The sequence below is a fragment of the Lissotriton helveticus genome, chromosome 4_1 (assembly GCF_964261635.1).
Source record: "Lissotriton helveticus chromosome 4_1, aLisHel1.1, whole genome shotgun sequence".
NCBI lineage: Eukaryota > Metazoa > Chordata > Amphibia > Caudata > Salamandridae > Lissotriton > Lissotriton helveticus.
Window position 1 is genome coordinate 1,898,562,516 of NC_136063.1, and position 26,446 is coordinate 1,898,588,961.

Here is a 26,446-nt window from a genome sequence, read left to right on the forward strand (position 1 = left end):
CACACTGAAGGTGTTCATGTGAGATGTAGGTTTAGAAAAAAAAACTTAAATGAATGAAGAATTAGTGTGCAATCTCATAAGCTGCTTTAGAAACAAAATAAGAATGCACTGAACGCAGCATCTTACTTCCAAAAAGGCTGGGAAACACAATACTTAATTATCAAATACCAACAACCACAAACTGTTACACACTTCCTTTCTCTCTTTGAGAACAGGTGACAGCGACGTGTACTAGACGTGTCTGCAGGTGATATTATGCTTGTATCACCAAATCACTAGAACAAAATGTATAACTGAAGCTTAAACCCAAGAGGTTTACTTACTAATAATTCGTAATTGCTGTTAAACCGCACGGTCTCGGGACGTATACTTTAGAAAAAATTATCACGTAAAACTTCTAAACAGGCATCCTTTATGCAGATGTATTAGAAATGTCAAAGCACATCTGCAAGAGTTTAAAGCAGGACACTACTTTAAAGTTCTTTCAAATATTCAACGAAATGAATCAACGTTTCCTAATGAACGCAATGTGACAACAGGACTGTAAGCCCTAATTGCCTTACGAAAATACAAAAGATTGTTTGCTTTAATTTAAAATCAGTAGGAAAATAAAATACAAACTGCTCATAACATGTTTTTTGCACATTTCTTTGCTAATAACACCAGCAACACAAAGTAGTTAAATGGTCATAAAACAGCTCCAACTGGTATGATCAGAAAATGTACTCAGCCTGTAAAAACTCACAAGAGAGCATAACATCAGCAGATTCAAAAATACTAATTTTTTGAAAGAGACGTTTGAATTCCGAATGGAAATTAGCACAGTGTGAAGGGAAAGCATTTTCAGCATTTGAGTACAAACAACAATTAGAACGGAAGATCTGTTTGTTAGATGATTTGGCTTTCATCCAAACAAACCACTAAACTTTGTGCAAGGTCATGTCCTAGGTTTATGGTGAGGTGCGGATGCATGAATTTGCATTAATCCGTAAATTTTGCAAATCAGGACAGATCTTTGAACCACTTCTGCCTCGAGGGCAGCACACTCGTTTGTACAGGGTAGTTCTGCGGGTACAGGATGGTACTCGATAGGAAGTACTGCTTTTTTATTATTAATACAACCCGGCTCATCGATGCTGCAATAAACAAAAATGTTCTACCTATGTACTTTTTCTATTGCGAATATAACAGGCATTTCCTCCCACCATACATAATTAGAAATCTCACGCTGAATATTTTAGTACAGGCAAACTTTCTCTCAGACTGCCCATGCTGCAAGCAGGGTTTTAAAAAAAAAATGTTTTAAAATAATTGCACTGCGAATGAAAAGCCTCCAAGTTTTAAGTAAAAGGCTACATACACGGCCATGCCGAAACATGAAGTACCATGCAAGGTTAAATGCAAAAAAAGTTCGCCGCACTGCATATGCGGCTCCACAGTTTCCACTTTGGGCTTTAATTTTGGGAGGACATCCCACATGACTAATGATGAATGTAAAGGAGCACACCTAATTTTGGGATAATAATGCTTTCTATAAACAATGTATAACCAGGCGTGCTACTGCGGCTGGCACACTGTCTAAATGTGCGTGTATGAATGTGCAAATGTTATTTTGATAAATCCACAATTATTTGCACAAGGCAACAGTGCACAGAGGCTAGGTTCAATCATTTGGATCCCGCAAGGACACCCCACATGCCATTGCAAGTGTGTAATTGGCTTGAACAGCCCAAACTGATCTGCAAATACTCTACGGCTTATTTGGAAAATAACAATTATTTCAATGAACGAAAATGGTAATTAATTCAGTTGAACAATCTCATATGGAACACAGTAAGCAAGGGCAAAGTGGGAAAAACATCCGCGCTACGGTTGCCATAGATACTAGGAAATACTTGAAGTAGAAGGACAAGTTTTTTGTTTCTGTATAAATTAAATATCTAACAAGAAGATTAAAAAGTATCAGGAAAAACATATGCAATATTTCCTTGCCTTGTTGGCTGGGTGTAGGGCAAGATGCGTATGCAAGTGTCTTCCAACGACCAAAGGATCGGTGAGTTAATGTCTGGCACCCAAACAGATTCCAGGGTTTTCAGAGATGATATTTTTCTACATTGTGGTTTCAAAAAGATATAAGGAAATGTACCTTCTTCCCATTTTCAGCGACGGAGTTTTCTCCGCAGGAGAAGAACCGATTGGAAATGTCTCACTGTTTCAAATGCCATCTTATCTTGCAGCAGGGTCCTGCTAACTTGAGGAATGCACATAAACGGTGCTTACGAATGTAGGCGTTACTGCCTCAGCCTTCAAGGCTTTCCAGGTTGTAAATCTGTATTGGGAAGCATCTTGCGGTCCAACTGTTGTCCTAATGCTAAATGTTGTATGTAGAAAAGGTGGCATGTCATGCATGCCTTTATATCTGTACAAAGCACCAGCTTGTCTGCTTGAAATGAAATGCAACTGACTGCATTAAGGCTTGCTAATGCTAGCGCCAAAACGCTTTTCTCGTTAGTCTTAATTTCCAACTGTGATGGGTTCTGCAGAAACATAAATAGCCCTTACAGACTGATTACAGAAAATGTAGCCACCTGCACACGTGTAAAACTGGTTGAAGAAAGCATTTGATTATTCTATTTTTCAGTGGCCTAATATTTTAAAGCTGAAGCAAAAAAAGAAAACACGCGTTCAACAAGGGCTAACGTAAGAGGGTGTTCAATACATTTTCTAATCAAGGTCAATCGTAGCCCTTTTGAAAATGTTATCTTAGCTATTTACAAACACCTAAACATGCCATGTTCTCGTTGGTTCTTTGGTCAAAGTCTACTTAACAGTTGTTAAACTTAAAGCAAAAATTGATTTGTACTCCTTGTGACGTTTGTAATGTCATAAGGATAATTTGGTGGAGATTTAAAGACTTTCTGAACACAATACATCTGATATATCAAAAGTACAACAGGATTAATGTCAACCGTGATTTCAGTGCAGTGTGATTTCATATTATGTTTTGATTTTCAATGGTTTCTAACAAAGCATACAGCAAACGTTATATACTTTCTAAAAATGGTTGATAACTAGGATAAAAAAAAAACAAAGTGCCTTTTAGCAACAAGAGCTATTTTATATAAAGAACAGCCACTATGTGTTTGCGTATGTCGCAGGCCATCAAGACTGAGGACTACTTCTAATCAGGGAAAGAAAACACTTCCAAGAAAATCAAATCAATTTAATCATCAATACAAAGATTTATTATTCTAAGTTTAAGAACATAACATTATGAAAGCTACAAACACTTACCCAATTCACCAGCTGCATTTCTTCCACCAACAGCATATAAATGTCCTTTAAGGGCACTCAGGTGAAAGAAGGTGCGCTTCTCATTCAATGATGCCACTTGCATCCACTTGTTATATCTCGGATCAAACCTGAAGACTGTGTCCACAGCGGTTTTCCCTTTTGTATCATAGTTGCTCTGACCTCCTACCACATAAAGAAAATTTCCAATCACGGCAATTCCATGCTGGTACCTTGGAGCATCCATAGGAGCTAAAGATTTCCATTCATGAGCTTTTTCATCGTACATGCGTAGTTCTTTGCTGACAACCAGTTGCTGCCTTAAGACGCCACCCAATGTCACCAGATGAGTGCTATCTGAGCGAATGGCAGTTCTCTCAGACTGCATAACTGGCTGCATGAATGGCATCATTTGGTAATTGCTGGCTTCCAAAAGTAGATTTACACAGGTATTGTCAGTTCTCATGAAATCCACAGTTTGGACGTGATTAATAAGATCCTGTGGTGCCATCAGTGGAAATCTAATATTCTTCATTAGTTTTGCAGCATAGTCCATTCGAGTCTCCTCATACCGTAGCCAACGGCAAGCGGCCTTGAAGAGTTCAAGTTCTGTACAGTGCCTAAGGCTGTTGCTTGAAAGCACAAAGGCAAGACGATCAAAGGGTAACTTCACAAACTCCCCTGTACTTAACAAAGGAGGAAAGTTCTTCAGGATAAAGTTATTCACATATTTGTCCACTTCTGTCAGATTGTAGGTGTTAGCAATACGCCCAACCTCCACACAATTTTCTAAAGAAACCTAACCAAAACAAAATCATGAATTGTTAAATTAATCAGCATAATCTTACAGTATAATAAAACTCTATAACAAATTTGGAGCCGTACCAATTAAAGAAGGTTATTGACTGTTTAGTAATACCAGATGCAACCAAAGTTGTATATGCTGTGTCGTATATTCCCAGAAAATCAATAAAGATAAATGAAAAATAAAAAAAGATAGCAAATCCACCTAGAATAAGGAAATGTGCACTTCACTTTATAGGCCAGCAATGTGAATATATCAGCGCATTTATAGACCACCATCCCCTAGAGATTTAGGTACGTAAAAAGTCTGCCATTAACAGGGAATATACTTCATCGTAAATATAGTGTAAAACTAAACCCAATGAAGGAGGAGCTATGCTCAATTTCAGAATCAAAACACCTGGCATGTCAAGGTGAAAAACTCTCTAGTCATAAAAGGTGTAGTAACAAGGCCCAAGTGCAGTGCCATAAGAGTAATTAGTCTCCACGCCATTCTCTTTCCTTGTACAGAGCAGATGAAAGTAATTCCTTTTTTGAGTTGATTGCTCAAACGAAATTGTTGCACTGATGCTGAAGAACCATGACTATAGGATGAAGATGAGAACTCCATCTGCAACTGCAATGCTGCTTAAATATTTTATTTCTTTACTGGTGGTCTGACCCCAGAAAGGGCATCTTATTGCTTTAAAAAAGCTGGGTCGACACTCTATATCTAAAGGACTCACATTTGGTAGTCTCGACTCTGCAAATGAGGTAACGCCCCCTCCTAATTGTCCTGCCAATGCACTTACATCGCAGGCCCGACCTGTATAACATAATGGGCTTTGCATGCATTTGTTGCCCCTTCTGAAAAACACAACGTGCCCCTGTTGCAAAGAGGGGAATCACATGCCCTTCAAACCCCGTGAAACCTTATTTAATAAGGTCTAAGGATATTAAGGCACAGAAAAGCTTTGTTAACTTTAGGCACAAAGTTTATGTTAATCTAATGTATTCAGAAAATCTATGGAATTTCTCTTTGGCATTACCACAGGCCTAATGAATTGTTAAATACTGATTGTGTGATTATTCACATCACTCACCTCGCTCAATGCACTACAACAGTCTATTATAAGATAAGTGTGTGTTGCACAGCAAAAGTGGTACACTCACAGTCCAAACACATTCAAATATTCCCATGTAAGTCTCAGAAAATGCCAAAAGCTATTTGGATAAAATTGACCAATTGAGTATGCACATTGGAACAATAGGGGATAGACAGACTGTAATGGGACTGCATCCCCCTGCTCTCCCAAAGAAGGTGCTGCACTAAATATGAACATCAGCATGCATTGAAGCCACTTACTAACAGCTGAAGGATTCGTTACAATCAAGACAGTTGAAAAGTTGAAAATGCTATGTGTGAACATCATTTGCTATGGCCCAGCGGAAATATCAAGAGTCTTAAACTTTTACTATCAATTCCTGTTTAACCTTTCACCAACCAATGTTTCATCAAACATAATTGGACAGTGTGTGGACACATTTTCAAATGATTAAAATGCTTACAATACTACACGTCTTCTTCTATATTTGGCAGAAGGAGCTCAAAACCCCAGTGAATATGAACATTCTTTTTAGAAGAGCCTTGATAGTCAAATTGTTTAGAATGAGGAGCCTGAAAAAGAATGACTGAAACCAGAGACCACCATTTAACCACATACTTCATGTCTCACTAGTGACAACCTGCTTTGCCATATGGAGAGGCTGCCTTACATTACATGGAGAGCCTAATCCATAAAATCTTGTAGTGTGTAAATCTAAATAATGACTAAATGCTTGTACTCCCGGGGGTACAAATCCTAGGCAGATGACGTATTTCAAATATAAAAATGTTTTTGGTGCCCAACATGCATTATTCTGGCAAGGCTAAACAGGCCACATTGCTTTGTAAGGGTTGTAGCTTAAACGTATTGGGCCTCAAATTATTTTATTTGGTTTCTCTTATCTACTTCACTAGTTGTGTGGGCACTTGCAAACATATAAAATACATCGTTTGACTGGTTGTGTGTACTTGCAAACATTTAAAATAAATTGTTTGAGGTGTCCAGAATGCATTTAGAGTAAAATCCTTCACTACAAATAGATTTGTGGGTTAGTAGATATTGTGTATACATATTATCCTAATTCATTATGGGATACTAAATTGGAAGTTCAAGTCAGATGGTGACCATATCAAAGATTATAGAGAACTTTTGTACTTCAAAAAGTAAAATGAGCAGGTCCATCATGATATTTTGGTATTCAGGGCCACTCAATATAAGGCAACAGAAAATGCTAAACCAGGTCTTACCCCAGATATGAGGAACACTTTACAGAAGTCCAATACAGGCAAAATCTGTAAAAAGCTGGCTGCTTCTAAAGTATCCTGAAGGTTGTCCATATTGAGAGATAACTTAGCAGTATAAATGAAATCAATTATCTTCTTTAAGCCAATTTTGTTCACACCATGAAGCTTAATGCATAGCAGATCCTGCTCCTTCATGCCACCTGCACAAAACATGAATTGGGTTAGTAAGTGAAGTAGAAAGTAAAATGCCAAAACTGTGTACTGTAAACAAACGTAATAGTAAGTTGTACAGCAACTAAATGGCACATTCAAATAGGAATAACAATCATCAGCTCACAGTTCCTCACACCAATCTTTTCGTACATACTGAGAAATATCTGCAATCCAGGATAAAATACTAAAAACGTCTTGGAACAAAGATAGTACATCACAAAAAAGCAAATCAGCTAACATATCTAACTCAGAGGAAGCAGTATTTAACAATATGGAAGCAGTAAATCTTGTTTAACTGCAGATAAACTGAAAAAGCTGACATTTCTCCTAAATTTTACAGTAAACTGTTTACCGATTGTGTCAACAAACTCAATACTATTTACTCATAATCAATGACTTTCAGTAGTTCATAGTTATGTATTTAAAATATTAATTAAACAAACAAGTTACTTACCTTTGGTAACACTGCTTTGATGGGTACTTACCTTTAGAATATTCTCAGGCACCAGGCTAGATCCAGAGAGTTCTTCCAGCAACACTCCCTCACGCTTTTATTTGAAGCCCTATCACTCCACTGTGATTCCAGACCACCCGAAGTGAGAAAGTGGCAAAACACAAGTGCCAATCTGTTGCCTAGTTTCTCGTGCCGTTCTCCTTTGACAACTTTAGCCATGGAACACAGAATAAACTATCTGAGACAGTGTGCAGATTCCTAATTCATGATGTTTTTAGATGTTAAGCAGGCCCCTCCACAGAAAGGAGAGGGGGTGTATTGGGGTTGTGAGAAATCTGTGTTTAGATAGCGAATCCTCCAGACAGTGTTACCGAAGTAAGTAACTTGTTCTTTTAACGAATACTTCAAACCAAGGATTCCTTATATGTAGAATAGCTACCATAGTACTACCTCTAGTAGGTGGAGGCCTGGGGAGTAGACTGAGACCCAAAAAAATCCTACAGAATTGAGCAAAGAGACCTTCCCACAAAAACTGTCTGTCAAGGCACAAGGCAATAGTGTTTAGTAAACATTAGCACCAACATCAACGTTGCAACCTGGCAGATGTCTAGAACAGACACCTCTTTCCTCAAAGTAAACCAGCGCCCTTGTCCATGTTTGAATGAGCCAACAGGCCCTCAAGGATCTGCTGCTTTGCCAGTGCCTAGCAGACTGCAATACCCTGGGCTGTTCACTTTGCATAGCCTTCCCTTTTTGCCAAGAGAAAACCACAACAAGCTGATCATTTATACAATGGAGTTTATGTAAAAGTTCAGAGCTCTCTCAGGGTCAAGTTGGTTGAACTTCTTTTCCTCTAAAGTAGAGAGGCAGAGCAAAAAAGACTGGCAGAGTAATGGACTGGCTAAATGTGGAATGAAGTCTCAACCTTTGGAAGGAAAGTCTTTTGCCCTCATTTCAGTCGGTCCAGATAGAAGAAGATGTAACACCAATGTAATGGGAACGTCTGTAGTCCACTCATGCGATGTGCTGATTTATTAGCAACAACTGGGTTGAGATCTCAATGAGTCAATACAAAAAGTGTTTATCTATCACCTGTGTGGTTAACTCCCCAGGGAAAGATGTGTATTCCAGCTCTGGAAGTGAAATAGGCAGAAGACTGTCCAAAAGGGTCAAGGGAATGAATGCAAGCCCTCCATGGCATCTTCAAGTGAAAACAGGTATTGCTTAAGATGCCCTGTGTTGTGTTAACTGCTCCTCTGCTCCCATTTAGCACATTCCTGCTATGTGCTCAGCAGTTAACACCCATTAGACTTTCCTGGGCTTATAGGCAAGACACTGTCCTCTGAGCCAGAGTGAACTCTCCCAGCCAATGATGTATACATTAGCACTGGAGTGGTGATGAGCGCATAACTGGTTTTGAGCCAGTTCTGGCACAAGCAACCTAAAGCAAAATTCTATAAATCTACTTTTGTGCTTAAGATATCAAAATTCTGACTTCAATATGAAGTCAGATTTTTAAAAACGTAACAAAAAATAACAGACTAATATTTCTAGCCCTTTCATATGTGGAAGTTGAAAAACAAGATTTTAATCCCATGTAGGACTATTTAGGGAGAAGCTTAGCCTCCCTTGCTCACTCGTGAGCAAGGGGGGTGAGCTCCCGAAACACGTAGAGTATTTTGGTTGCCTTTAAACTGCATTAAAGGCTTCTTCTTCAGCAATCTGAGTTCGTGTGTTATTTGGCTAAGAAAACGGAAAGTCAAGTTGTTGAATTGATTTGTAGGTTCGCTACCTACACACGAACCGCCTTCGTTTAGAGGCTTGAGGAGAGCGGAGCTTGGCTAATTGAATATATATATATAAACATATATATATATATAAACATATATATATATATATATATATAAACATATATATATATATATAAACATATATATATATATACATATATATATAAACATATATACATATATATAAACATATATACATGTATATAAACATATATACATATATATAAACATATATACATATATATAAACATATATACATATATATAAACATATATACATATATATAAACATATATAAACATATATAAACATATATATATATATATATATATACACACACACCATGTATTTGGGTGGTGCAAAACACTGTAGCCCACATGTGCCATTTAACTTCCACGTCATTAAGGCATCATTTACAGTGGACTTCTAGGGCAGTGAAGTAAAATAAAAAGGCCAAATAGGGTGCTCCAGTGTACAGCACATGTTTGAAAGGGGATCCACAGGAACTGTCCTACTGTTTAGCAATGGTAAGCTCAGAATCTTAAAGCCAGCAAAAATGTGATCCTGAAAAATATGTTGTACCCATGAATACAGATGTGCTACAAGCACCTTAGAGAACATTCTAAAGCTCAGAAATGTTGACCCTGCGTGTTGTTGATGGTGCCTAGCAGTTCTAGCCAGGACATGCCCCATTGATCTAAGATGATGTGCACTTCCTCAGGAGAAAGGTGCCATTCATGATCTGTCAGTCGACACCTGCTCAGTTCATCTGCTCCAGCATTTAGGTACCATCAGAGGCAGGGTGCCTTACAGCAGAGGATCCAGGACTCCTCTCAGCCCTGCTTGTTGCAGAACCATATGGTTGTTGTGTTGTTCTTGATGACTAACAGCCTGCTCCTTCTGATGAATGGGAGGAAGATGTTTAGGGCTGCACATAGATCACCCATGTCTCCAGAAGATAGAGCTAGTTCGCTGCCAGACAGAAGAAGTCTCTAATATCCTCATCTCCTAAAGGATTCCCCCAACGGAGCAGTGGTGCATCTGTCACCACCACTGGTCAAATTGATATCTACTAGCCACCAATGGTGATCCTGCACTATCTCCTTTCAGATTTGAATGGAGTAGTAAATGTAGCTTTGAGGTTGGGACTACCAGGTCCTGAGGGTTCCCTACAGACCTCACATGTGCCCCGTGGCGTTCAGGACAATAAAGGATAGACTAGGCCAGGAGGCCAAGAACCCTCAGAGCCACCCTTAACTAAATTCAGGACTGATCTCAAAACATTTGGATCATATTCTGACTATCTCTGACTTGCCGCAGCAGAGAAAAGGCCTTGAGCACCACTATGTCAAGAGTTGGCCAGATGCATGATTTGCTCCGTGAGAAACTCAGCAACATCACCTTCAGCAACCACTCTGAGTTATGGGAATATTGGTATACCACCGCCAACAATCTGGTGAACACCCAGGGGATCAAGGTACGATCGAAAGGGAGAAAAGTAAATTGAAAGTATTCCTGGCCTATATTGAACTATGAATAGAGCCTGTGGGACTGCAGGACAGGTATGTGTCATTATGTATCCTGCACGTATAGCGAAGGCATACACTCCCCTGCATCCAGACCTAACAGGATCAGTCGAAGGGAGCATTTTGAACAAATCATTCTTCAGAAAGCCATTCAGGAGGCAGAGGAACAAAATGGGCATGAAACTGCTATAATATCCCCTTTTTGGAGACTAGTAACCACTCAATTGCACAGTATACAACAAAATAGGAGGAAGGCTTCGGCGCCCTCATACAATGAGGAGCTGAAACAGCTCCGGCTACTTCGTAAGAAGGCGGAAAGGAAGTGGAGGAATGGGTACGGGGAGGAAGATAAAACGGAACTAAGACGGAGACAGTTGCATTATAAGGAAAGTATCCGTAAGGCTAAAGCTGACTTTTACGCTAGCTCAATTACCCATGCAGCTAACGGGACGAATGCCCTCTTCAAAATCATTAAAACATTATCCGCCCCTAAATGTCTGGACAATAAAGTGGCAGCATCACAAGAACTTTGTGATGCGATTGCCTCACATTTCCAAGACAAAATTATTAAGATCGTGGACAGTCTTACTGTTAACAACACGGCGGACGAACTTACTTCGGAACGGATGGGAGCGGAAGCTCAATTGCAACCAGTCTCCTTGGATAAATTCCAAACCCTGCCTAAGAAGCTTTTGCTAGTCTGGTAGAGAGTGTATCCTCAGGCTCCCCAAATGATCCCTTCCCCTCCAGAATTTGGAAGTCATCTGGCCGGGACACGCTTCCGTGGCTGAGACAGATTTGTAACCAGTCCCTGGAGAAAGGAGAGGTCCCAGAGGAATGGAAATTGGCAACAGTGACTCCTCTGATTAAAAAGCCTTCCTTGGATCCTTCGGTACCGGCCAATTTTAGACCCATTTCTCTCCTACCTTACCCAGTGAAGATTCTGGAGAAAACAGTCAGTAGTGAACTGTCGCGCTTTCTGGAGGAGAACTCCTTGCTTGATAAAGACCAGTTCGGCTTCCGCCCCGGTCACGGAACGGAGACGGCTCTGGTCACTATGCTGGACAACCTGCGGATGCGTGCCGACAACGGGAATGCGACTGTATTAGTGCTTCTTGATATGTCGGCCGCATTCGACACGGTGAACCATCTAATCCTGTTGGAAAGACTGCAGAATTTGGGAGTGGGGGGGCAGGCACTGCAATGGCTAAAATCCTACCTGGCAGGACGTCATCAGGTGGTAACACTGGCTCCTTTTTCTGCCAGGAAAACATCAATCACCCATGGGGTACCGCAGGGGGTCTGCAATTAGTCCCATTTTATTTAATATTTATCTGCAGCCCCTGCTCCCCATTATAAAATCTGCCGGAGTCTGCACAGTTAATTACGCGGATGATACACAATTGGCATTCTCCTTGGAGGGTGCCAATGCGGTATCCCTTGATCTATTCCGGGAATGCCTGCGGAAGACAGCCGATTGGCTTAGTAGGAACTCCCTACAGTTTAACGCAGGAAAGACTGAGGTGGTTTACTGCTCCTCGGGTAGGCCACCTAGACAATTTCCATCTGAATTTAGGCTGATCCCAGAGGAGGAACCACTGATTCCGGTGAGCAAAGTACGTAACCTGGGGGTGCTGATTGATAAGGACCTCCATTTGGAATCACAGGCCAATAAGACCGCCAATGTCTGCTTTGCGTTGCTACGCATGCTGCGTAAAATTCTGCCCCTGTTGCCGAAAGAGGCTCGCCCATTGGTAGTTAGTAGCATAGTGGGTAGCAGGCTGGATTATTGCAACTCGTTATATCTAGGGGCCCCGTCATATATTCTACAAGGGCTCCAAAGAATCCAGTCCGCGGCAGCTAAACTTGCCCTTGGCTGGCAGCGTCGCTCCTCGACAACATTGGCACTGAGGGAGCTGCACTGGCTACCGATGACGGAACGTATTCATTTCAAGTCCCTGTGCCTGGTTTTTAAAGCGATACATGAGATAGGGCCAGTCCCTGTGCAGGAAAGGTTCTCTAGGTATCAACCCTCCAGGCAGCTGCGATCATCTAATGCCGCCCTACTCACGGTGCCTAGGTTCAAACGGGCCAGGTGAGGAGGTAGAGCATTTAGTATAGTTGGCGCTCGGCTGTGGAACGGACTTCCCCAGAGCCTTAGACAGATTAGCACCCTGCTAGAATTTCGCAGGAACCTGAAGACCTGGCTCTTCCCCAAAGCCTAGGTTGGAATCCTCTATCTAGGTAAGGGCTGATGTAACCTCTGTAATTGGGACTCAGTTTCTAGTCGAAAGCGCCAGGATACCCGTGGGGTGACAGTAAGCGCTATACAAGTTTTAAATCAAATCAAATCAAAAAGAGGACATCCAGCATCAGAATGGAGGATGTGGAGTAGAGAGGAGAGGGTACAGCCCCTTTGAACATTCTGAAGGACCCAATTATCTAATATGATGAATCTCCAGCAGGGTAGAAAATGACATTTTGTATCTCACTGGATAAAAATAAACCTGGGAGGCAAACTAAAGCAGATTGGCAGCTGCTGTGGCAGGGCAGGAAGTATTTCAGGGTGCGGAAAGAAATCAACTTATGTCAGCATGTAGAGGTCGCACTTATATGAGGCTCAACTCCATCACTTTTGTGTCAGTATGGAGTCAACACAGAATTAGACAGAGGTACCTATAGACGCAATGGAGCATTGCTGGAGGAATTTGCGTGATGCCTGAGAATATCGTGAAGGTGAGGAATCAGCAGTTAGAACCTTCAAGCAGAAATTAGTCCACAAAAACTAGTTTTAGAATCACATTTTCAAATGACATGATGGATTTTCCACATCACTGCTCAGTACACTGGGTCTTTCTTTAAAATTACGGTGAGCATGTGCCATTCAACATACTTTGAGAGAAACATGCTATTACATGTACTCGAACTATTTGAGTAAAAAGTAACCAAAATCTGTGACTTCATTTCCATCAACCTAGCATTCTCACCTTATTCCTCATCACATTACCTCCACTGCAATCTGCATTGAACAGAGACAACACATTCAACCCCCTGAAAAATAGGATGAGTCACGGCTAGGCCTAAAAACAAAAACCTACTGCACACCTGCCATGCCTTGCTCAATCACATTGAAACACTTCCGGAGAACCGTCAAGGCAGAGAGGCCGATGCTTAACAAACAGATTTTAGTGTTGAACCACTTTCATTGAATTGCTTGGTTCGGCCTGCTGCTAAAAACTCCAGTATATCAAGCGCGAATTTATAAGTGTGCTGGTCAAATATGGAATAATTCAGACAGCATTTCTATTTATAATAGAAATTTGTATACAAAAGAAAGTTTATCAAATCTCCACACCATAACACAACGGTCGCTCTGACGGAGATCAAAAAAGAACTAATCCAATAAGAGAGGCCTTATCAAGGAAACATTACTTGTGGCAAGATTTTTAAACTCTACTGATTATGCAATTGAATAAACATAATCCACCTAATATAAAGATCTTATGAAAAATGTTCTGTCCTGTAGAAAGTGATCGTATTGAATCAACCCGAAACGCTCCGTCTTAATAGGATTGTAACCTGTATTGGGAGGCATACCATTAATGACATTGGAGTGACTATGTACTGCATTTTTGTTTTTATTCCTAATTTTTAATAAACCTTTTTAATATAATTTGTGGTCCAAATAGAAATATATTGTGAGGAATTGATTGTTGCTACTGTGGTATAGTGAAAATGATATCGCTTTTGAGAAAGGGCACAACTTGTGTAGTTAAAGAGCTTGAAAGCATGATCTGTTAACATTTCCAGAAAACACTTTGCCTGAGTGAGGTATTTTGTCCTCTTAGACATTAAGATATAGGGACTTTTGTGTGTTTTTTCTTCAATCACATGCATGAAACATTTCTCTCCTCCCTTGAAGCAGATATCTCCTCCCTTGAAGCAGATATCGCCTCCCTTGAAAATTATTCACTTCTAAACACACCACTGCACCCCCGCACCCCATCCGAAGTGGGATGAACCACATTGTATCGGGCAAAAGAAAAATGTGAACTAACAATGACAGATCAATGTATGGAAAGGGCTGGATGAAAGCTAAGTGTATCATACATATTTTTATAAAATCAATATATCTTGGTTAACGCCAGACCTAAAATAAATAAACACAAAGAGACCGTTTTCCATTTTATTATTTTAAGGGAGATGGTGCTCAGATATGGCTGCTCTGTCACTTACAACAGTATTGTACTGCTTAGAAATATTAGAGTATGGATTTGTGTTCTCAGACGCATCAGTGGTACATTTTAACATTCAAGTTCAAGTGCATTAGACTAGCACTAGAAAGCTTCAATACCAAACCAAGAATACTTCTACATACCTGTCATACCTCGTAAGTAACAGAAAAAAATAATTATTGCAACCTCAACATGCAAAAAAACATTCAACATACTTTCGTTTTCTAGAGGTGGTGGCTTTCTCAGTTTCATGTCCTTTGTATGCCTCCTCTGCTATTTGGCAGGATCCCAGAAACAAGATTTTCACAAGCCACAATTTAATAAATAAAATAATTATATATATATATACTCAACCTTCTAGCAATAAAAGCTAAGCACCTAGCCAGCTATTATATTCTATGTTTGTCTTCAACATCTTTATTGTTATATAAACAATACTAATACATTAAGATCACAAGGTTGGTTCAGATAATTAGGCCCTCACAAAAGCATCACCAGCAGGCATACGTTTGGGGTAAGATCATCATGTGAAAACTACACTAATCAAATATAAGGATATTTCCAAATTGTAACACATTGGGTTGTGGAATCGGTTTTTCATCTTCATTTCATTAAAAGGGACCGCTCTCAAATATGTTTTCCTCTAGTTCTAGGCCATGATTGTATTCTTGACATCATTGCTGTCCTAAATCTGGGACCACCATAGTTTAAAGGAGGGGTTCACCACCAGTGAAATCAATTTGAAAGCTGGTGTAGTTCTATACCAATAACATAGGGTGCACTATATTTAAAGATCATTGTCAACTTTCCACAAAAGGACAGCAAGAGGTCAAGATTCCAATAGTTGGCAAATAATTGTTATGATGTTAACTCAAGCCAGCACTGACTTGCACAAGGCCAGTACCTTGTCACGTGATGACCAAATATGCTACGTCTTCCCAATCGATTACAGCCCCTTCAACAGGTTGTGGGAATGCCTATGTTCCTATTTCCCCATGCTGACAAATCAAATGCTATCTTTAAAAGAGCTTCACTGCTTCATAGAGTAATGATAGCTATGTTCTGGATGGATCTTTAGTTTACAGAGCTTGGCTGTAGGCAAGACAGGAGGTAAAGTAGAGCATGGGTGTCAAGAAGATGGTGTTTTCAGCTCAAGACTGAGGCTGGACAGCCTTAGGTGATAGGGCGAGAAGGACAGCTTTAGAAATGTGAGCGTTTGTAATGGTGTGGTACTTCGATGGAACATCCACGTGGTGTCAGAATTGTGGATTTTACTCAAAAGGCAGTCTGTTGTGGTCACATGGATGATTTTATAAATTAGGCAACATGACCCAATTACGATGGGTGGTTTTACATAAGCCAGTGGAGTTGAGTTTGGGAGGGAGACATTTGAGGATCAAATGGGCCTTTGTCATGTGTGAATCTAAACGAATTAACAATTTTTGCTTGCACTAGTAAAACTCAAAAAAGCCGCAATCCTAATACAAATGTACGGGGCAAGAAGCCAGGAGGGAACAGTTTGCCAGTGGCATTTTTCTAAGCTGGTGGTGAACAAATGTATTATTAGTTACAGTGTATAAGACGGTGGCGGTAGTGGGTACCTCAGAAGAGTTCTGCCAGATAAGTGCTCTAATGCCATACCAGTGATGGATTACATTATTTTAAACAATTTCCAGCCTATCTCCTTGATCAATGTAGAAACATACACCCCGGCAAATGTTATGGTAAAAAAATAATTGCAATTCAATTGATTCATATGTAAATAAGATACCACTCTAGGCTCCATATCTGGGAGCATAAACAGGAATACTTGTTTTTTGTACCTGTAAATATTTATCCTCCAGTTAAAGTGTGAAACTCACGGATACTGCTCAATAAGGTCATTCTTTCTGCAAATTTCATCTGTCATGCTAAATTCTGTAGGGTGTGTGAGAGTAATTGCTCGAAAGATGGGTCCATAATCAATAGCTATACAAGTTGCTTGTTGGTCATGGCCGACTCTCCTAACTCCTTCCATTAAAGATCTTATCATAGATATCCTGAAAAAGGATTCCGGTTTTGTAAATAGTCTACCATAGCCTTCAAATGAACTTCTATAGCTGTGTAAACTAGGCCTGTAAGGTTAAGAGGCATTAAATACAATCTTGTGCTGTTGCCTGAAGAGGATCAATTGCTACTGTAACAGTAGTTAGCCATAACATTTCTACTTTAATACATAGGATGTTCCTATAGTTTGATATTACACTCCTTTAAATATAACCATACACCCTAGAGGATGCTTTAAATATACACATTCTAGGTTTCAATGTGTCAAGCCATCAGAGTCACTTACTATAGTTGGAGTTACATAATCTCCTACCTGTTGGCATAACGCATATAATGAAATTTCCAGCAGAAAGGAGAAACATAGTTGACACACCTTGCACAAGACGAGGAGTAGTACGCATAGATGTAATGCCACAGCAAATGTCTCTGAACAATCAAACCACAGAGAATTATCCAGTGACTGGGGCAGTGGGAATCTGGAGGTATAACATTGGTATTATCCGATGTTGCAAACAGATATGATGGGTCCCCCACTTGTGAAAGTATTTGTTAAGATGTAATTAATGTGCCTCTTGACGATTTATGTTCAATAAGTCTGTGTAATCATTGTTCACCCCTGGGCAGATGCTCTGCTGGAACATAAATGTGAAGCCATAGCCTAATCTTTTTAACTAATCCGGATAGCTGAAGAGAATGTGTTCCTTCTAGTTTTCATGTGTAACACATTGTTGCCACCTTGCCATGCATGTTAAGACTTTTTTAGCGTAATAACATTTGGTACACTTTGAAGGTTTGCGGCACTGCCTTAATCTTCCGCAGACTGGTATGTTGTTGGGCTTCCTTCAGCACCACCTGTCCTATAGTATCAAGTTGGTCAAGGGAACCCTTCCCGCCCCCAATCCCATATAGAATGCATCTGCTGAAATGGTAACATGTGCCCAAGGTTCTGCAAAAGGACTTGCGCAATAAAATAATATGCTTTTTCTACCTCTAGAATCTGTGCTGCACTATCGCAACACCTCCCAAGCCCCAACTGTTTATACACTTTGGCTCGCTAAACACTGTTGCAGAAGGTCCACTTAGTGTGCGTGATGCCATCAGATCCAAAAGTTTTATCACATTCCTCAATGTCAAAGCTGGCGATAAATGAATCAAACAATTCATTTCAGAAATACCATTTATCACTCCCTCTGCTGTTGGGTAATCTTTTGCTGCAACTGAGTTGAAGGTTGATCCTAAAAAGTTTTAATCTGGGATAGCTGTGTAGAAACGATTTTTTCACATCAGTGAGAAGCCAAGATGTTGCACTAAAAATGCAGCAGTTACACCTGTGTGAGCCCTTTTCTTAGCAAGGCTGTCAAAGGTTACTAGGTCTGAACTACAACAATTTAACATGGTTTAGTACTGGTGCTTTAGTCTGCAACATTAATGTACTTCAGTGGAGGACTATGTACTCCTATTTAGTAGGTCACTCTCGGCAGAACAAGAACTTTAAGTACTGGGAAATATGGAGAATGTTAGTCAATGAAAGTTGTTTGTAAAGCTCATGGAAGACTATGAAGTGTAACCAAGCACACCACAGGTCTCAGATGCACTCCAAAAGCGGAAGTACTGATCTTCAGAATCAAGTTATACAGTATTTTAATTTCAATGGTATTATAATTAGCTTTTGATAAGGTTTCAAACACACATTGCATTGATTTTGATACACCTGCTACAACACCTTGCTGGAATCCATGAATGAATGCAGATCCACCTTTCAAGCCTCTTTTAGGCTGCAGCACAAATCATTTAATTAAATGGGCTCTTGGACAGTTGTTTTAAATTTACTCTCCAGTCGAGGAGTTATGGACCTTGTCTTTAATGAGATTTTTCAATTCTCTGATGTGGAGTACCAACCAATTCTCAGCACTAGAAGATAGTGTAACACTTTCTCAGTCCTGTTTAGTGTCTCAATCACAAAAGCATATTCCTACACTTCTGCCTGCACTACTTTTTAGATGACCACAGATAAGAGGATGTGGCATTAGGGCATGTAGTAGTATGGGTATCCAAACACACATTTTCTGTCAAAACCTAAATACTAATTCCATGCTTCATTTTTTCCCTTCCACCTACTAAAGGTAATGTGTTTGTATTTTTTGTAACATAACTTATGTTCAAAATCAATTGTCAATGTTGTAGAAGCCTGCTTGTGAGGTCATTCATGTTATAGGAGGTTTGAGACACTTCAAGTTCATACCTCTTTTAGAATTTCAATCTAATTTCAAGGTTGGTTCTGTTGAAAGTGGAGCTCTTTTCTAAGTTGTCTTCAGTATGGAGACAACTCCTTTCATGATCGATACTCATTTGGAATTCTACCTCTGGTGGCAAAGTCAACTCCTGTGAAAGGACTGGTATTTGTTCAAGGCTGATGGTGCTGAACAGGTTTGCTTTGCACACAGCTTACGTGGAGACTATTGTGGGTGGGCAATGCTGGCTTCAGCAGAAAATCTGCAGTAACTTTTAAATATTGCCTCCACTTCTTGAGAATCCGATTGGCTTCAACCCTCTTTGGTCAGATCAATTATCATAGATATTCAGCCCACAACCTTTCGATGCTCCCTGCAGTGTCTCCTTCAATTTGCTACACAAAACTACCTTGCTGTGACTCTCTTTTGGAGTAATTCATTCAGTGTGCTTTTCACTAGAGCCAAACTTTCTTCATAGCGCTAGCAAGTGCAAACATATGTATTTGATTTAGAAGTCAACTGACGCATTTTAGTTGATACTGCACAATGGCAAACTTTGTAAACAACTTGCAGAATGCGATTTTCCAAAGTAAAATGGTTTTTAGCACTTTTGCATTATATGTAAAATTGATGCACAGATTGTTCTTAAAATCACCAGAGCAGCCCCCCCCCCCCCCCCCCACCCACACTGTCAATTTAGAAAACAAGGCAGTATTTGCAGAGAGAAAGCAAACAAGCTATGCAGCACCATTAAAGTGGCGCAAGTAAGTCTTTAATGAAGAGAGAAAAAAGCATATCCTTTATGCACTTGACGAATCATTAACTGGTCTAAATCTAACATGCACTCTGGAAGCCCTGTTTGAAGCATAAGCTTTAATCTTTTGCTACACGAGTTGTCAGAGTATCGTTTATTGGTCTAAAATTGACTGTACAAGGCCAGCTTGCAGCAAAGTGCTTCAAAATAATGTAGGAAGAATTTCTGTAATAGAAGTCCTTCCTCTTGACATAGGACTAGACCAGTCAACATCTGTTCCTTGATGAATCCAGACTTTAGCTTCCTATAGTATTGTGTTATGATCAAACAGCACATCAAATTTCTGTCAATGCTTAAGTATAGAATGTAAAGAGATGGCGGTTTCTCAGAGTTACAGGCCTAGTGAACTGAGGAATAAAATCTGAAAATGGCAGTAAAGAACTGCAAAAAGGTATAAGCCACATATTAAGAGAGCCAACTCACACTGGTGCTAACACATTATGCAGGGATAGAGCCAAAAAACTTCAGAAAGATAACTTTACCTGTGAACATAGCCTTGAAGTAATCACTTGCTGATGCCATCATAGCCCGGTGAACAGGAAATACTTCTTCACCATCTCCAGGTACTAGTGTCACATCGCACAGTAAGCCCTCTAGACGCAACTGGTCAAAGCCCTAAAACAGTGCAACAAGAAATGGACATTTTAACAACGCCTACACAATTACAAGCAAGCACAAAAATTGCTTGAGAATGGCTAATATGCAATGAAAAATTGTATTTAAATAAGTGAAGGTCTTGAAGGGATTCTGTTCAGGCACATAACTATGCTTAGGACCATAGAACATCGGCATGTAGGGACTGAGTCACTATACCACCTCCGTGTCCAAGAGCCAGTCTGACTAGCTTTAGTGCCTCACTTGCCCTCCTAAACTTACCAGAGAAGCAAGAGAACTGGCATGCCAGAACAACACTTTCGACCCACTCATGGATTGCAGTAACAGGACACACCCTTTCCACCTCTCACTTGTACCAGTCCACAACGCATTAACCAAGAGACACAAAGTTTAGAATATTTACTTAAACTATTGTGTCCTAAAATGCAGTATTCGTGCCACAATAAGAAAACAAATGCATACCAAAAATACTGTTAACATGGTCAATAAACCATATGGCATGAAAAGCCCTGCCATGTTATAAGATAGAGTATCCAAAACCCACCCTTCCCTTCTACTGAAACAAATTAATTATACATCAAAGATCTCTGGGATTGCTGGCGGACCCCGTACCTTGGCACAACCAGATGGACGTTCTACATTTCAGCTGACATAGCAATCTTTTCTCGGAACCCTCACTCAGTGCGTTTTCTTAAACTCCTGTGCTCCGGTATATGACAAGAAATATGTGCTGACAAACAGCAGCTGGGTTCTCTTGCTGTGTCTAGGTGCTAGTGCCTGAACACAGAGAATTACAAGGGGCATTGTTGTTTGACCTTGCCTGTGGGGTTCAGACTAATTCCCCGGAAAAGAACAGAACGCTAAAACATATGCAGGTTCCGTGTGACACGGAAGTTATGTTAGGTTATGTTATAGGGCATTTGTATAGCTCATTATCACCGAAGGTCTCTAAGCGCTGTCCGAGAGGAGGCCATACGGTGAGGCAGAAAATCAAAAGGGATGCTTTACCTGGAGCTCCAGGCTTCCAGGAAGAGAACAGTTTTTAATCTCTTCCTGAAGGTAAGCAAGTTGGTCCCCTTGCGCAAGCTTTCCGGAAGTCTGTTCCAGACAGGCGGCATTGTGGTCGAAAAGGCTCTTCCCCCCAGTGATGACCACTTAAAACGTGGACATAACAGGAGACATGCTTCTGAAGACCGCAGCCTTCTGCTGGGAATGTATAAGACCAGTCTATCCTTGATGTAGCTCGGGGCTGAGCTATAAATGGCTTTGTGAATGATACAGAGACTTTTAAATTTCGATCTCTGAACTATCGGTAACCAGTGTAAATCCTGCAACAACAGGTCCTCCCGGGTTTTTAAAAGATCAATCTGCCTGCGTCGTTCATAACGCCTTGAAGCCTGGCTAGAGATGTTTTTGGTAGCCCGACATACAGGGAATTACCATAATCCAAACGGGCCAGGATCAAGGCTGAAACTGCCGTCCGGATGGTTGAGAAGGACAGCAGCGAGGACAGTTTCCGAAGTTGACGCAGCAAACCCACACAGGTTCCAACCACTGCCGCGACCTGTTGGGACATTGACAGCGTAGCGTCGATTTTAATACCTAGACTTTTTACAACGGACGCTGGTTCTGGAGACTGTCCCAGTTCACTAGGCCAGAACAGCTCATTCCAGGGGTTAGTTGCTGTCGTGACCGCCAGCACCTCCGTTTTATCCGGGTTCAATTGTAAGGAATTGGCCGACATCCAATTCACTGTAAATTTCAGGATATCTTGCATTCTCGCCTGCGAAGTAGGCGACTGGTCTATTTGGATCAGAATTTGGGTGTCGTCGGCATAATAAGTAAGTTAGCTTTTTTTATATAGTAACGTGCAAAAGAAAATGCGGCCTACAACGTATGCAAATAGGCTAACAAAAAGGAAAACTACAATGGGCCATGCAGGCAATGCATGACAAAGGTTCTTAAAATCTGATTAGTAAAAGAAGCTCAGGATGAGTTGTATTTTGTTAAAGCAATCCTTTTTACAATTTGACGGCCTATGAGTACATGCTTGCAGAATAGGCATGAATATTCAGTCTGCTAAAAAAATATCAGTGATTTTTTGTAGTGGTTCTTTTGTGCATGGAGATTAATTTAATGTCCACACAGGTCAGAAATGTCTGGAGGAATAATATTTTGACACAACCAGAGGACCAATACCAGATAGGAGAGGGTTAGAAATGGTCTCTACCACTGTATACAAAAATTTAAATGCATACAGCTACATATAGATATACATAAGTGGTTAAACAACCAGATTGCTTTCTTCATTCCTCTACCGAAATGCGTGGACCCTATTTGTTTTGTTGTATGATTAAATAAACAGTTTTTGTGCATCTTAATCTGTCAACTTAGTACGGATCTCTTTAGACATTGTTTGGAGGAGTGGTGTAACCTCTGAAAGTGGCCCCAACTCGCTGTTCATGAGGCTCATCACCATTGCCAGGGACGTTATAGTTACATGAAAGCGTCAGTTTAAATATACTATTTCAAACTAACAAAACTACTAAAATTCACAAGTTCGATCATCTCAAGTAATTATAAATTGGCCCTAAAGTAAATATAACTTATGCCGCCCATCATTCACAGAATTGTCATAAATGATGTAATTTCAGATGTTGCAGTAGCATTATCAATGATGTCACTGAACATGTCACCAGTGATTAGTATAGGCAGTAATGTGGAGTGCGTGGTAGGGCACTAGTTATAGTTACTTTATGGCACACGTTTAAGATCTAAACCAAGATCTAACTGTCTTTTTGCACTATCACTGTTCAATTTTCCTATTTCTGCCCCCGCCGTGATGACAATGCAGTTAATGAACTAAAAAGCAAATCAGCGGTCATGGGTATCCTATATGTGGCTAGATTTTTATTCTATATGGAGCAAAGGTTTTGTCTATTAAGTCAAACAAAAGTGTTTTATGTACAGCAGACCTGCTGAACTAGCATATTTGAAGGTGCTCTGATAAGTGATAAAGAAGAAAATGGCAGCTCAGTGAATTAAAATATGTGCCCAGGATCACATAATTTGAAACCAACTTATGGATCAAGAGCATTATAATTAGGTCAAGTAGGTTATTTAAGTCACTAGACCTGAAGGTCTAATAACATTTTTGTGATTTTTCAAGGCCAGGTTGCAGATCCAGCTTAACTTTGCTAGCCCCTCTGCAGAATAATACAGTTCCCTCTTCACTATAAAGCAAAGGAGGCCATTCAGCCACTACGAACCTCACTGATCTCACAAGGTATAGTAGTCCCGACATGGAGCCCGTGTAACGCCTCAATTTTACCTGTGAAAAACCCTGGGAGGGAGAGTTACAGATTTATACAGGACCTCAGGACTTGAAAGAAATAACCCTGATGTAGCTGCCCTACTAGATGCCCTTTAACTCCCCTATGAAATTGCTATCATAAAGTGTGCAGCCCACCAATCTGTCCAAGATGTTACTTGTGAAACTGATCTGGCGGATTTAGCAGCTAGAGCTGTGGCCCCTTTACTTCCCTAGGGTCCTCCGATGCTAGCTCTCCGCTCCCATTGTGAATCCCTAATGGCAACCTTGCAAGAGGTTGCTAAGCTACAAATAACACATCAGAAGGGGGGAAATAGCAGTGCTGGCCCTTAATATTTTATCAGTTTTGATATTCTGACCTCTTAATAAAAAAATATTTAAACAGAGTCAACATAAACACAGGTTTGCTGCATCTCTAATGCCTCCCTTTGTTGGGCCAATAGGTAGCCGATTTTGTATGCCAAAATTCAGGCATCTGCAGGACACTCTGAAATGATTGAAAGTTTTAAAATACAAACATAAAACACAGTTTCTTCCCTCAACCAGTCTTCCCTATCTAGTAAATTTTCATTTGAAAAGAAAGTCTTCCACATACAATATTGATGGAACATTTTACACACTCAAATGTATTTGTGATGAGACAAATGCTCACCGTTACAATACAGGCTATACCAATTTGTGGGTGGTTACGTATGGGCGAACCCTTTTTTTAGCAAACGCATTAAAAAGATCTAAACCAAAAAACATAATAGCAAGGAACCGTGTAGTGCATGAGAAATTCTCCTTGGTAGGAAAGACTCATTGACATTACAGGGTTTCAAAGCAGCAGGGTCATTTGCATGTCTTTAACTATAATGAAGATCACAGCTTTACGATTTATGAAACATGCTCTGTAAGCTAATCAAAATGATCACCTAAGGGAACCTTGGGGATTCTAGTCTACTAGGCCCAGCTCTGCTGTTCCCATACTCTAATTACAACCGTTTTACATTAGTCAAGAGGTAGCTCTGTAAGACAAACAGTCTGCGATGGAGAAACTGAAAGGTATGAAAAGGAGAGGGCTCAATTCACATACTTAAATGTAAATTTACTCCTACATGTTTACAAATAAAGTGTCAGTAGATTCACTCTTTTGTCATGTTTGAGAAGGTTTCTGTGAACCCCACTACCACATGGTAAAATATATATATGTGCACATTTGAGAGTTAAAATTCACAAGAACGTAGAAAAGCTCTAGTTATTTTTTTTCTTTTCTCAACAGGGAAACTATTTTCCCCAATGAAAAAAGTCTTCCCCTAGAACTTCCACTTCAGATTTACTCCAGCCCTTGCCATTAGTAAATAACCAACTGTGGCCAGGGTGGGAAATGGAGAAGAAATATTTTGTGAATACCTAAACTCACATAGTTAGGAATCTCCTTAAACGTTCTAAGGTATTGATGACTAAAATTGCCACTCTGCTTCCCCTGGGAAAAAGTTACTCAAGTTTATATCTATGTCTGACTAAATAAATTTACAAGTGAAAACCCCAGTTCTCAGAATTAAATATGGCAGTACATCTGCAAAAAATGTACATTTATCGAAGTCTAACATGTACAAATGCTTTTTGGTATCAAGCAACTTATGTATGTGTATTTAATTTTTACATATCATAATTAGAAAACATGTTCCCAGGGTTCACCGGTATTATATAAAACTATGAAAAGAGACCACATACTATCATTCTTATGAAGATACTCATGTAGCTTAGAAATGGTATGCTAGGTAAATGGGAATTTGTATTCTTCTGAAGATCCGGTGATTGAAATTCTAGGCAAATAGGACTTGGTATTCTTCCGAGATATAGTCTGTTGGTGCTGGTTCAACTGCACAGTTTAATATAGGAACACTTCTACTACAGAGTAAACAGTCTGGCCTATAATTTCTTAAACTGAAGGTGCTCTTGCTCAGTATGATTTTCACTCGCAGATTCTAACTGAATGGAAAGGGAACTTTTCCCCATTATTATATCACATACAAAAGTAGGCGGTACTCACATGCAAAGTACTTTCTAGAACGCAGTACTTTAGTTTTTCTGCAAGGAGTGACATGCCAAAGGAATAAGAATATCAAATGGCCAAACCTCATTTACTGAATTTGACCCATTCTGCTTTGGGGAGCCAGTGCATACTATTCAAAACTCAGAGATGAGTTTTCTTCATGTTCTTTGGGAACCCCTCTACATTATTTACAGTTCTGTAAAATAAAGTATTATTTTAGCAACAGCAGGATTAGAACCTAGGCCTATACAGAAACAGGAAACGTAAATTAAACATCTTGGAACACTCGGTTGTGCTAACCACCTGTTGACTGCATTTTAAGACTATGAAAGTTTGACATTCAGAAAACATGGTCTTTAGGGAGTAGTACGATGGATGCACAGCAAGCTGATAGGAAGGAAGGCCATTTAAACCAACAGGAATAACTGTAGTAAAAGTTGAGGAAAACTGTTATAATACCTTGCTCATTAGATCAGTCACCTTAAGGGGATCCAAAATGGTAATTCATATTCAGTCGTCCACTTAACTGTCTACATCATTTTCTTACTACTGTACTCTATCTGGAGTATAGCAGTGTCTCTGCCAGCAACCTTCACACTGGTCCTTAACCGCATCAATGCGGCGGTTTTTCCGCTGTAAGCGGTAATTTTGAAATTACCGCGTTACATGACGAGCTCAGCTCGTCATGAGCGCACGGCAGGTTACGCTCATGACGAGCTGAGCTCGTCAT

The 26,446-nt window shown here is 40.1% G+C and overlaps 1 protein-coding gene across 4 annotated transcripts in view; it reads right to left on the reverse strand.

Moving 5' to 3' along the window:
* Positions 1-26,446, reverse strand: part of KLHL13 (kelch like family member 13) — a 427,425-nt gene that overhangs the window by 132,812 nt on the left and 268,167 nt on the right. For all 4 annotated transcript variants that reach the window (XM_078688540.1, XM_078688539.1, XM_078688538.1 and 1 more), the window contains exons 3-5: positions 20,215-20,347; positions 6,428-6,624; positions 3,295-4,090 (exon numbers count right to left, since the gene is read on the reverse strand). In XM_078688540.1, coding sequence (XP_078544666.1) covers positions 3,295-4,090; positions 6,428-6,624; positions 20,215-20,347 — 1,126 coding nt within the window. The remainder of the gene's footprint in view (positions 1-3,294; positions 4,091-6,427; positions 6,625-20,214; positions 20,348-26,446) is intronic.